General features: G+C 43.0%; 1 protein-coding gene across 5 annotated transcripts in view; it reads right to left on the bottom strand.

Annotated features, from left to right (window-relative positions):
• The window catches only part of CAMK2B (calcium/calmodulin dependent protein kinase II beta), a 198,676-nt gene that overhangs the window by 31,024 nt on the left and 154,558 nt on the right, over window positions 1-13,094 (bottom strand). For 3 of the 5 annotated variants that reach the window (XM_048512579.1, XM_048512582.1, XM_048512583.1), the window contains 2 exons: window positions 4,010-4,050; window positions 3,494-3,565 (listed from right to left, as the gene is read on the bottom strand). In XM_048512579.1, coding sequence (XP_048368536.1) covers window positions 3,494-3,565; window positions 4,010-4,050 — 113 coding nt within the window. The remainder of the gene's footprint in view (window positions 1-3,493; window positions 3,566-4,009; window positions 4,051-13,094) is intronic. The other 2 variants (XM_048512580.1, XM_048512581.1) reach the window with 1 other exon arrangement.

Raw genomic sequence — 13,094 nt, 5'->3', positions numbered from 1 at the left:
TTACTCTGCAACTTAGCATCTTCATTTGAAATAATATACTTACCATTTTATAAGAGAAATACTATGTCTGTTTCTTAAATAGCCAACATCTGTTTTCAGAATATCCCTCTCTGACCCTTCTACCCTTGAAGTTACAGAATAACCAAGAAGACTACCAAATGGCCATGTTTAGTTGACACAGTAACAAATGCAATAGAATAGAATCCATCCTAAACTTTAGATGAAATTAAAACAAAAACTTGGGTAGAACTTGACACTAAACCATATTCAGAAAAGACAAGACCAAAAAAACAACTGGACCAAACTCTCTTAATTCTGAGAGGTTTAAAATCTCTGCTACAGTGTTCTAATGCTCTTGTATAAAGATACTTCAATCACTTGCTAGTAACGAGAAAATTGGGACATTTCAAATACTTTATGTAAGCACCCAGCTTATAGTGCTTTCTTCCAATTTTGTATTCAAAGGTAGCAAAATAATGAATCTCAGATCCGCAAGTCATTTGCAATTTATGTAATTTTACAGATTGGGGGGTGGGTTGAGAGCCTATTAGGTGGGTTGAGGTGGGTTGAGGGCCTATTAGGTAGAGCGAAGGGACTTTCAGGATAGGGGAACTAGACTATCAAGGGGTCTAGATCCCCTTGAGGTGGGTTGAGGGCCTATTAGGTAGAGCGAAGGGACTTTCAGGATGGGGGAACTAGACTATCAAGGGGTCTAGATCCCACAGAATTCCGATGACCAGTGCACTCAGGGGAAAAAAATAAATATAACTTCAAATTTGCACACAGAGAAGAAACCTGCTTTCCCCTCTTATATCCGACTGGAGCAACACAACAAATTCATTACTGGTCACCTCTATTAACTCTGCACTGCAAGTTGGGCAGCTCTTCAGAGGTGAGCATCAGCACCGAGGGGCCATCTAGGTGCCGCTCCAATTCACTCTACAAGTCAACAAGTTCAGAAATCCTCTGAAGAAAACTACCACATTATTAAGTATGGAAATGCCCAGCAATGAAAATCTGGCTCTTCAGTACACCACTAAAATCACTCCGTTTAGGTCTAATTCAAGACTATCAGGGTTGTGAGGACAACATGCTGGCTAGCAATTGCAGCACTTTCCACCTAATCCCTCAAAGTGATGTTTTGAGACTAAAAGTGAGGAGGGAAGACACTTTGGCCCCAGACGTGTGTGGGTGGCACTGGCATGAGTTACCTGACAATACCCACTTTTGCTGGAAAAAATAGTTACACAGATAAGCCCTCAGATAAGATTTACCTGGCCACAAAGACCAAAGGCTCTATTTCAGTGATACCTACATCAGGTTGTAGAGAGCCTCATTTGCAATTGCCACCAATTAAAAGAGCCACAACTACTTCCACTCCTGGTACGAGATTTGCCACTCTTCCATTCTTCCAGTGGCAATTGGGAACCACCTGCCAAACAATTAGGCAAGAGCCTTCCGTGCTGTTCTTAAAACATTGGGTGGATGCAACATTGGGGAGTAGTGCTTCAAAGACTTACAGGTGGCATGTCAAAGAGCTACATGTGGTTCCCAAGCCACTGAATTAGCATCAGTATTCTAGATATCACTCTTGTGCACCATTGCTTGAAAAAGACTGAAAAAGAATGATGCTGACTGGAACGCTTTGCATCTATTTTCATGGGGGTGCATGACCACAAGGCAAGCAAGAAAGGCCAGAGGACAGAATGAGTTCCTCCTTTAAATATAAAGCCTGATATAGATACACAGCAATATCCAGAATGGCACATGCAGATAATTGCTTTTTTCTCCTTGGGGTCTTTGTGTGATTAAAAAGTAAGAAACTAGGGGAAACTGTTGAAATAAATGCATCAGGGCAGAAACTCTAATTCAGTGTCCATTTTAAGCACATTTTGTAATTGACTTGGTGGCGCTATCCTGTCCTCTGCAGCTGATGCGCAATTCTGGCTCAATACATGTCACCGAAAAGTGGATCATACATATAAATAGATGCTCTCAAGGGAAATCCTCTGCTTATAACCATTCCTAGCATTTTAAAGGTTTGTGCTGTTTCATTCTCTCCAGAGACAGGCATTATAAGGATTCCCGTTAGTCCATCATAGGTAAAAAGAAGCCAAGGTCATATGTATTACTGCCTATGTCAGGGCCTAGGACAGGGGTAGGGAACCTGCGGCTCTCCAGATGTTCAGGAACTACAATTCCCATCAGCCCCTACCAGCATGGCCAATTGTGTGTGAGAGAATCAATGTGAGAGAATCAAGTCTACGAATCTATTTTAGTTATGTGTGCAGTTCATATGAAAGTCACTGAAGAAATTAACTTTGGGGTGCTGTGTGGTTTCCGGGCTGTATGGCCGTGTTCTAGCAGCATTCTCTCCTGACGTTTCGCCTGCATCTGTGGCTGGCATCTTCAGAGGAGAATCCTCTGAAGATGCCAGCCACAGATGCAGGCGAAACGTCAGGAGAGAATGCTGCTAGAACACGGCCATACAGCGCGGAAACCACACAGCACCCCAGTGATTCCGGCCGTGAAAGCCTTTGACAATACATTGAAATTAACTTTGTTCTGCTAATCTGATTTTAAATTATGTTTGTCTAAACACTGGAAATTCCTTTGAATCCACATCTACACCCAGGTGGACACTGAAGCTTTGCCTTCTGGGCACTTACATTAGCATTATTTTCAGGCTTAGTCTCTGCTCAGAAGCAATTCCCTATGTGGTTGGTTCAGTACTTTAGGCCTGACATAACACTGTACATCATTTGCTGATAAAGATATTTATGAAATTCTCTCTACTATTACTTGCCTGAGAGCTAGACCTAAATCAACAGAATGAAAATATTAATTCCTGTATGAACCTTCCTGTCCTAGAGAAGTCTTTCATTCTGGCTGTTGTTCCTTGTGAAACAATATGGTAATGACACATTCCCTACAGTGATTGGCACCAGCCAATTGGTGATTCCATAGCCAGCAAAGTCTGAACAGTTCTTGATTCTTAAACTCCTTTAGAAAGTTGTTTTCAGCACTTTGGGGGTCTTAATATTCACAGGAGAAGAAAAGTATCCACATGATGTTCAAACTCCAAGAGAGACAATGAGGAAAAAGGCATTTGGAACCAAGCAGAGGTGTTCACTATGGTGTCAGTGAAATCTATTATTTTTCTGGAACAGATTATAATGCTGTTCAACTGTGCAGGCATCCCGGTTCCTCGCTTTCACAATACATTGGCTAAGAAAAACCTACAACAGGAGCCTGAGAAACCGAGAGATGCTCTCAGTGCATCCTTCTTTGCTAGAAGAACATTGCAAGTACATGATATTACAAAGGAACGTGACACTGTACCAGAGTCAAAAGATTAACAGTGGGTGTCATTTTCAAACCCATAAATCCCTAACGTAAACTTTAAATAGGAACCACATTATCAAAACAGCGAGCAAAATCAGCATCTCCAAAAACTTTTACTGACTGCATAAAAATTACAAAAGATCCATACCAGTGCGGCTGGAGGAAGAGTCCCTTTCGGGCTGGTGACCCCGGCACTGCCTTTGGTGCTGTTCGTTTGAGCCTGCAGGAAAAAAACATGCACATACACAAAAAAAGGAAGTCTCTGAAAGGGAAGACAACTACAAACATGTCCCACACAAACAACCTATTCTCACATCACGCAAACCTCACTGGGGATGGTATAATGCCCTATATTTGAGTTAGGCAGTTATATACAAATTTGGTCCTGGGAGCAAAAGAAGATAGGAAAAGTTCAGAGCAGGAAATTTTGAAAAATGCCAAAAATGCTGCAGCTTCCTGTGTTAACAAATCAGAACATTCTTTCTACCTGAATTTGACTGTTCTGCAAACACTGAGTTTTCAATAGCTCTGGGCTACAGAACTGAAAGGGATACTCGGCAGATGAAATGATTTTTTCTGTTTACATGGCATAAGTCACAGCCAGCGTCATTCTTCCCAAGGTGGACTGTTAGGCAAACACCCCCCCCCCCATAAGGATACTTACCTTCACTCCGTCAGTTTTCTTGTTCAGTAAACTCTTAGCTGCTGCATAGGGAGGGAAAGAAGAGATTTTAATGGCAACTCTCTTAGTGTCCTGAGACATACTCTGTCCTGCCTGAACAGCCAAAAAAGAATCACACACGCTGCATTGATGCAGTTTCCTCGTCAAACGGCTAAAAAGAGAATCAAGAACAATGGGTGATTCCCAAGTTCTATAAGGGTGGGCAAAGCCCCAACATCACTCTAAGCCAAAAATGGAGGTATGAATGGCAAAGTGCCACAATGGGCAGTTTCCCAAATGCAGGGAAATCAGGGGAAGACTATAAAGTGGAACTATCCTTGTTGATACTTGAATCGCTGTGCTGCCATTGGCATGGGCACATAATGAATTGCCCAAACCTTGTGCAACTGCAACAAAGAGGGAATCTGTGCCCAGTTTAACAAAGCAATGGTCTAAAACAGGACTTCACCCCTACCAGAGAACCTCTCAAAACCTTCCCTTAACTCAATGCTTATGGAAGACAACATCATATTTGATCTTTGTTCATTTGTTAAGTTAGGCACGTTGTACCGATTCAAACAATCATTGGATTTCCTGCACCTCAACAAAATGCATTCCGTTCTAAAACCCATTAAAATCTATGCAAATGCTGTGTGCTGAGAATACTGAATCTCTTGAACACAGTTTGATCCAACTCCCTCCCACTACAAGGTTTCAGATCTCTCTTGACAGGAGGGCATCCTTAGGAATGGTCATTAAATAACTTTTCTCTTTTTTCTTTTCACTCTAAGAACCGCTAATGAGGAACAAAAAAATTAGCTGCAATCCAAGCTTTTCTTCCAACAAGCGGCCAACCATAATCCCACGCAACATGTGATCCTTAAGATGACACTCTCTACCGGACTTTCTCATATCTTCTCAATCAGATGTCAGTTGTGCCAGTTCTGCAAAGCCACTGTCTCGTGCCATATAGCTTCATCTTTTCTTGGCTATGCCAAAGAGTCCCTTCACGTGCCCTTTTTCCGGTCACATTGCTTTTTCAATCTACTGCACTTAATCTAATGTGGCTCTTTGCTGTTATTCTAGTTAAAACACAGCAGTATGGTACAAGACCTTCTAGCCAGCAGGGGTTGATGGAAATTGTAGTCCGTGAACATCTGAAGCACCAGAGTTGGGATACCCTTAGGGGCTGAACTCCAGGAATCAGGAAAGCCCAGCCAGAACTGTTCTATCAGTTCCCTACCAGCATGACGAATTGCCGACGGTGACAGAGGCCGATGGGAATTCGGGCTCCCGAACATCTGAGAGCCGCAGGTTCCTTACCCTGCCGCAGAAATAAAATGATTCAGGAAACAATGAAAGCATCTGAATAATCAATTTTTAGATACCTAGATACCACCTAGGTTAGATCTCAATGGTGCAGGGAGCAGGATTAACTCATAAAACTATGCTTCTAACATAACTGCATTGCTTCAGAATGGATTCTTGCCTTCGGGGGATTTTGGCTGAGGAGAGATCCAAGAGTGACATGGCGGGGAAGCTGGAAGGGCCGAAATGAAATGCATGGCAAGGGGAGTGGGGTGGGAGATGTGCTATAGCAGGAGGGATAAATGTTACCATCAAGATGAACAGAAATATGGGTGCCTGTCATATAGAGCTGGTTAATAGAATTGTGAGGGACCAGGAAAGCCATGTAAAAAGCCTGCAGTGTGTAGAACAAGTTTCAATGCTGTGACTAGGAGAAATCATGTATTGCCCACAGTACTAGGCCAACGAGCTGTAACTGGAATGCATTTTACCCTTTATTAGATCCAATGTAATGGCCTTGTGGAGAGGCACTGACACCTGTAAGACCACCATCCTCAGAACAAGACGATTCCATCTATTTCTGGACCCCGTGAGGCCATTAAACCTCTCCCACATTAAATCCAGCCACCACAGTATTAATGGCAGAACCCGAGAAAAAGTTTGCTTACCTTACAGAAATTTACAGAAGAGGAAAGGCGAGAGAGACAGGCAGGTGAGAAGAAGGATTGGAAGAGGAGTGGGGGGGAGGGACAGAGAGACAGAGAGAGAGAGAGAGAAGAAAAGGTGGAGAGAAAAAAAGACGTGTTGAGAAAGACAGCAAGGCCTTTGGGGTGAAGGCCCCGTCTGACACCAAGAGGAAGTGAAGCAGCAGCACCAGTACCACAAAAGCAGCACTACAGAGGACTTTGCTCACACACACACACACACACACACACACACACACACAGGGAGGAAATGGTGCACACAACCACCACACTAATGGAAAGATGGCAGTCCTTGGGATTGCTGCAGGACTCTGTAGAACGACACATTCTCATTTTCCCTAACGGATGAGCTCAGTGACCCTACAATTAAATTTGCTGATATTTTTTTCTTAATCATATGGTCTTTTAGTCCTTGTGTATCCTGGAATTTTCACATTGTAAAGTTTCTTTCAGGTCTCTCTTCCATGGTTATTTGTGAGGCATACTGTCTGCAAAGTCTTGAATGAAACAAGGCAGGAAAATGAATGTAAAATCTGCTAATTTTCTGGGAAACTTTCGTGAATCCAAATTAGGTTTTTATGGCAATCAACCAGTACCAGATTGTAAGGTACAGGTTCTGCTGTATATTTTCACCAACTCACCCCCTTTGACTGCAGACCCTATATTTCTCCCCCACACTCTTCCAGATGGTCCCGAATCCCTCCATTTCAGGAAACGGGCACAGCCTAACCTGAAATCTCGAGTGAAAAATAACAGAATTTGCCTGGTGACTATAAAGTAAGAGATGGCACCAGGTGAAAATCTCTCAGGAGTTCCATAAACACAGCACAACTGCAGAAAAGGTGTCATCTTTAGGAAAACACCCACATAACTTTGGAAGGTGAAGGCAACTAGAGAAGCGTCTTCAATTTTGATTTCAATTAAGGGATTGAATTGTAGAGACTTGTTTTGGGGGGGGGGGGGCTGAGGTGTACCGGTAGAGCATCTGCTTGACATGCAGAAGGTCCCAGGTTCAATCCCAGGTTAAAAGGACCAGGTAGTAGATGACATGAAAGCCCTCTGCTTGAGACCCTAGAGAGTGGCTACCTGTCTGAATCGACAATACTGGCTTTGATCGACCAATGGTCTGATTCAGCATAAGGCAGATTCATGTGTGGTGATTCAAATTACCCACAGAGCCATTTGACAGACATACCATGAGAAACCATTCTATCCCCATTGACTTTCAAAAACAACTCTCTGCCTCCAGTAGGGCACCATGAAATTTGGGGACCTCTGCACAGGTTACAGATTAATGGAAATACTACATGCCCACACAGCATATACTTCAGCATGGGAGGGAGAAACGTGATTGTTTCACTGTGAGTACATGCTGTGGGAAGCAGTGCCTGTATCTAGCCTTGCCACAGGTGAAATAAACCATGAAATAAACATACACATCCACTTTCCATCTTCTATATTAAACTGTAATGCCTGCGTTTATTCACAAATTTTATAACATATAACACAACTTTTAGTTTACTGTCAAGTGAAAGAAAGCAGAGAGGGGAGTTTTTGAAACTTGCTGGAAGGTCTGGAGTACATTTGAATGCAAAATGTCCCAGGTTTGACCCCCAGCATTTCAGGTAAAAGATCTCAAGTAGCAAGTCCTAGTAGAGACCCTTATGTGCCTTAGACCCTGTAGAAGAAGAAGAAGAATTTGGATTTTAATCCCCCCTTTCTCTCCTGTAAGCAGACTTAAAGGAGTTTACAATCTCCTTTCCCTCTCCCACCCCCCTTGAGGTGGGTGGGGCTGAGAGAGCTCCAAAGAACTGTGACTAGCCCAAGGTCACCCAGCTGGTATGTGTTGGAGTGTACAAGCTAACCTAGTTCACCGGATAAGCTTCCGCAGCTCAAGTGGCAGAGCAGGGAATCAAACCTGGTTCTCCAGATTAGAGTGTCCTGCTCTTAACCACTACACCACTCTGGCTCTCTGTGAAATACTGTGATCACAATAGACAATACTGAACTAGATAGATCAGTTGGCTGAGTCAGTCTAAACCAGATTCATATGTTCATACAGTTGCTAAATTTTAGAAATAACAAATATGGTTTGTCACAGCAGCAATTGCTCTTGAAACAAAAGATGATACCACCGAAAAGTGAGCACTCTGCATGACTGGTATATGTTTAGGGGCAGCAGCAGGAGGACCAAACACACTACCCTTAACCCAGAGAAAATATCCAAGGGAAGAGTTCACAATCATGGCTGGATGCATTCATAAAACCTTCCCTGAATCTTCATGGTGGCAGTTACATGGACAACACTCAGAACAGCAACCACTGTCTTCTCTCATCAGAATCATCACAGATGATGTCCATTTACACTATTTGTAGACTATTTATTATCTAGGTCAGCGGTTCTCAAATAGTGCTCCATGGAGAACTTGGTGCTCCTCGAAGTATCTCCAAGTGCTCCATAAAGAGACTGGAAAAAACTGTGACAAGACCTAAAAATTATGAATTTGAATTTGTAAATTTGTGCGGCCATGAACACACATGATGCTTAACATGGCCAAATATTTTAAAATACCTTCCATTGTCAATACTGTTGTCATTCAGTTTAGTACCTATGTAGGTGCTAGGTAAACAATCAAGAATGCACAACGACAGTGCTCTGTGATGAATTTTTCTTCTGAAAAGTGCTCCACAACTCAAAAGGTTTGAGAATATCTGATCTAGATTATTCAGTAGTCTTGCTTGTGACCCATGGGGCATCCATTTTCATTGTGTGCTCTCTGGTTCCTCAATTCCTAAATTAAATCAAAATCTACCTGAAAGCAGTGGAGTCTCCCTAGCTTATTTACCCACCTGGAGAAAAAGCATAAAGAGTTAAAACACAACTGTCTTCATTTATGAACCAGGCCAAATTCTGCTTCTAAGCAGCACTGTCGTATTATGAGGAAGTGTAAATAGTTGTGATGCCTCAAATCAACTCCTTTCAAACCTGTTCTTTACATTTTATTTTAATTCATTTTTTATACCTAGATTTATCTCATTAAACCTTACAAACTCTCTCCTCGCTAGTTTGTGAGTTTCCATAAGCAAAAACACTCCCCACACTTCTGAGGCAACTTTAAAAAGCAGTTATTAAAGTAATTATGAGGTATGGAGTAATGGAGTTGGATGCTCTGAGGAGCAGAAGCTTTAGAACAAGACATATACACAGTGAGTTGCAGTAATTTCCCATCTGTTTCTTCACTCCGCGTAAAGTCCCAAACAGTTGTTGCAGAGGGATAGTAAAACTGGGCTGGTTTTTTGTTTCCACACTGGTCACACAGCTGCTACCATGCATATCGCTTCCCCACATGCAGTACCAACATCAGCACAGACATAAGCAGAAGCCCTCATCCATCTTCTGATAAGAGATGTGACTAGGCAGGGCCCTGGAACATGCTCCTGGAAACTCATGCACAATCGACCACATTCAACCTGCAGGAAAAGTTGGGGTGCAGACCAGGCAATGGTTAAGACAAGCAAAGAGCCAACATTCATGTAAGAGAACACTTAGCATGAAAACGAATCAAGGGAACCCTTGTCTGCATGCCTAAGAACAGTTCGTGTTGCTCACTTATGGATGGGAGACGTTCTCACAGCTTTAGCCTCTCTCAGTTTCTAGTCAGTCTCAGACCACTCCACACATGCAGAATAATGCACTTTCAACGCATTTTGAAGCTGGATTTTACTGTGCGGAATAGCAAAATCCACTTTCAAACGATTATGAAAGGGGACTGAATGTGCATTATTCTGCATGTGTGGAAGAGGGCTTAGTGCAGTGTTTTCCAACCTTTTCGATGTCACAGTACCCTTGACCTCACTCTTCATATCTCACGGTACCCCTGCCATCCTCCCCCCACTTTCCCCTCCCAGTTCCCCTGCTTGCCACCCAGGGTGAAGGGAAGCACGGGGGTGGGTGGGAAGTGACTGCTGACCTTGCGGCAGGCCCTGCCCCCTGGGCCAGCTCCATATCCTTGCTGGAGATTGCTGGTAGGAGATCTTGCATAAAAGTGAGGGGGGCTGGTAGCATTGCCGCGGTACCCCTGGGACATGCTCCGCAGCATCCCAGGGGTACCAGCTGGAACCAGTTGGGAATGCGCTGAAGCGTAGTGACTTCCTCATAGCTGCACCAGGCTGTTTTTTTTCTACTACCATTTTTAGTATCAATGATTTTACAATCATTTATCACAAAAGGAAGGTCCATCTTTGTGTTTGGTCCTTCTTTCCGCTCTCTTCATAATTACTCATGGAACAATTTAGGCTACGATTTAGACATCTCCCCAAGACAAGGTTGCTACCTTATGGAAGAGATGGATGCCAATAAGCAAAGAAAGTCGCTGAACAATTCTTGCTAACTGATCCTATGAACAATGAATATATGAATAGACAAAACAGAATACAGATAATAAACACATTACCAGATTAGCATGTTAAGCTCCTGACTAATTCTTTTTAATTTTGAAAAATCCCTCCACTAAAGCCACAGGTCTGTTTCTCCACATGAAGTCTGCTGGGTGACCTTGGGCTAGTCACAGTTCTCAGAACTCTCTCAGCCCCATGAGAGAGTCTGTTGTGTCTGCTGTGGGGAGAGGAAGGGAAGGAGCTTGTAAGCCACTTTGAGACTCCTTACAAGAGAGAAATGCAGGGTATAAATCCAAACTCTTCTTCTAAACCATAACGGAAAGGAGAAAAATTTGGATCTGTCTCACCAGATGAGGGAAGACGGGCAGAAGCTGCCTCCATAGCAAAAAATAACTGCATTGGCTCCTGCAGAAAGGTATGTTTGGCTGTACCCTAAATCACTGAGAACTCTCCCACACTCATGGTTAGAACGGTTTCTCAAAAATAATAGTCACAGCCAATTTGTGATGGCTGCTGAAACAATGTAATCTAATATTAATTTGTCTTCTTGTAGGTGCCAAAACATGAACGTCTCCAGCTAAATCAAAGGGGCAGTTGAGTGCTGCAGTTTACACAAGAGAGCAACTTATGCCTACAGCTTCTCCAGAGTAAATTGTCTCATAAGGATTCTGTCTGCCTCCCACCAACTCCCACCAACTGATACAGAAAACAATTTCAGTGGAGTGGTGCTTGATTGTAATGGGAAAGGTTGCTTCTTACTGATATGAATTGTATTCATACGTCCCAATAAACTTCAGGTTGTGACAGTCAGGAACACGGCTTGTCACACAAGTTCGTGTGCTACCTCCCTTCACACAATGGAGTGTGACTGAAACTTGGATTGGGAAGCCTTTGAACAAAGTGCACTCTGGCACGAAATCTGAATGCACGGTCTTGGGCAAAGCAGAGGCTGTTTCTTTTCTACAAACTGGGGTTCTAAACAATCCCAGATCAGAACCCCGGTTCTGCAGGGGAAACAAAGTGCCGTTTGCCCATGCGCCGGCATTCAGACATTACAACAAATCTGATATTTGACTGAAGGCTTCCCAGGCAATTTTCCACTCCACTCATCACGAACAAACAGGTTTGTTGCAACATCTGAATAAGGCTGCAGCAAAGGAGCCCCAGGTTAAATTTCCAGCAGTGTACATAAATGGGCCCTCTGGGCCCACAAATACAACTGAACATAACAGAGCATTACACATATAGAAAACATTTACGTGAACACCAGATCCATGGGTGAAAGGACCTCTCTTGCTCCCACTGATATAGCAAGCAATGGTAAAACAAATAATGTCTTAAAGAATGCATAGCTTTCCAACTGCATTAGGAATGCACATGCTTTAGTAAGTGGGCACTGCCAAGTAGCAAATTACATAGCATTTTAAAATTCCTGAAAGGATCAAAGACAATCTGTCCTTGTAAAAGCACCACCACGACAACGGTGTTTTCCAGTCAGAAAGACTAAATGCCATTAGGATTGGTTATTAAAGACTGAACACAGTCATGGTGTGACACAGAAAAATTCCCCAAACAACAGTAGTATAATGCCTTTCATTATGACCAAGCAAACTATCAAAACCAGTGAACCGGTTCTTCACTAGTTGGCTGTTCAGTGCCCCTTGAGGCTGGGTGGGGGGTACTTTAGGGCGTGATGAGGAAGTCCCTAGTCTGCATTTTGGAGTAAGTTAACATTTAATACAGTGCAGGATATGCTGCAGACTTAGTTGGATTACATAGTGCTGAATGAACACCCACCCCCCGCCCCCCGGGCAGATGCACCAAAGGCTACAGGGACCGAGAACCATGAAGAATAGTTATTTTTTCTTTCTCTTGTCTACTGTGGTATATTTCAAAACCAGTTTTGCACCCATCACCATATAATCTAATCAGGTTGACAACACAGCCTGCACGTCATTTTAAAGACCACTGACTACAGCTTTTGTGCTCCCTCCGTCAAGCTCTGAAACAGCTTTTTGTCTCTACATTTACCAACCATCCAGTCTGATTAAGAGATCTAAGACTGCTTATAATAATTTGTTGGTCCTCATAAACAGACATCATACTGCTGTTGTGTTTGGAATTTTGCTGGTAATTACATAGCAGGCCTAAAAACCCAGACTGAACTAATCTTCTCAGAACCCAGAAGGTAAGGAGGGCTGGTACAGGAAAGATAGAGGCTGCAGGGAGGCAGGCAATGGCAAACGCTCTCTGCTGGTCTTTTGCCTTGACAACACCATGAGGTGAAACTTCATGGGGTCACCATATGTTGATTGAGACTTGACGGCACACTCTGCTTTTAGTTGTTTTCATTGCTAGAAACCAAATATAACTATACTGTAGACATTTCCTTGTTCAAAAAAGGGGAAAAGATCCCTTGAGTGTGTGTGTATAATTCATTCTCACTGTTAGGAAGTTTCATCAGTTACTGAGGCTGGCCTTCCCTCAGGAAAGCTGTTTAGGGGCTAGTCTCTTATAATGATATCTTGATTTTTCCTATTCAGTGCACCTCCTCCTTAGACCCTCTTCCATCAAAGAATGAAAGGTCACTGCAAAGACCTAGCATGTCCTGATCAAATGGTACCTCACATTGTAATCCAAAACAGAGGTACACCTTTCTAAGCTTATTGACTTCAGTG

Source organism: Sphaerodactylus townsendi, linkage group LG12, assembly GCF_021028975.2.
Source record: "Sphaerodactylus townsendi isolate TG3544 linkage group LG12, MPM_Stown_v2.3, whole genome shotgun sequence".
Taxonomy (NCBI): Eukaryota; Metazoa; Chordata; class Lepidosauria; order Squamata; family Sphaerodactylidae; genus Sphaerodactylus; species Sphaerodactylus townsendi.
The sequence above is the reverse complement of the archived record's forward strand: the minus strand, read 5'-3'. Positions and strand labels throughout refer to the sequence as shown.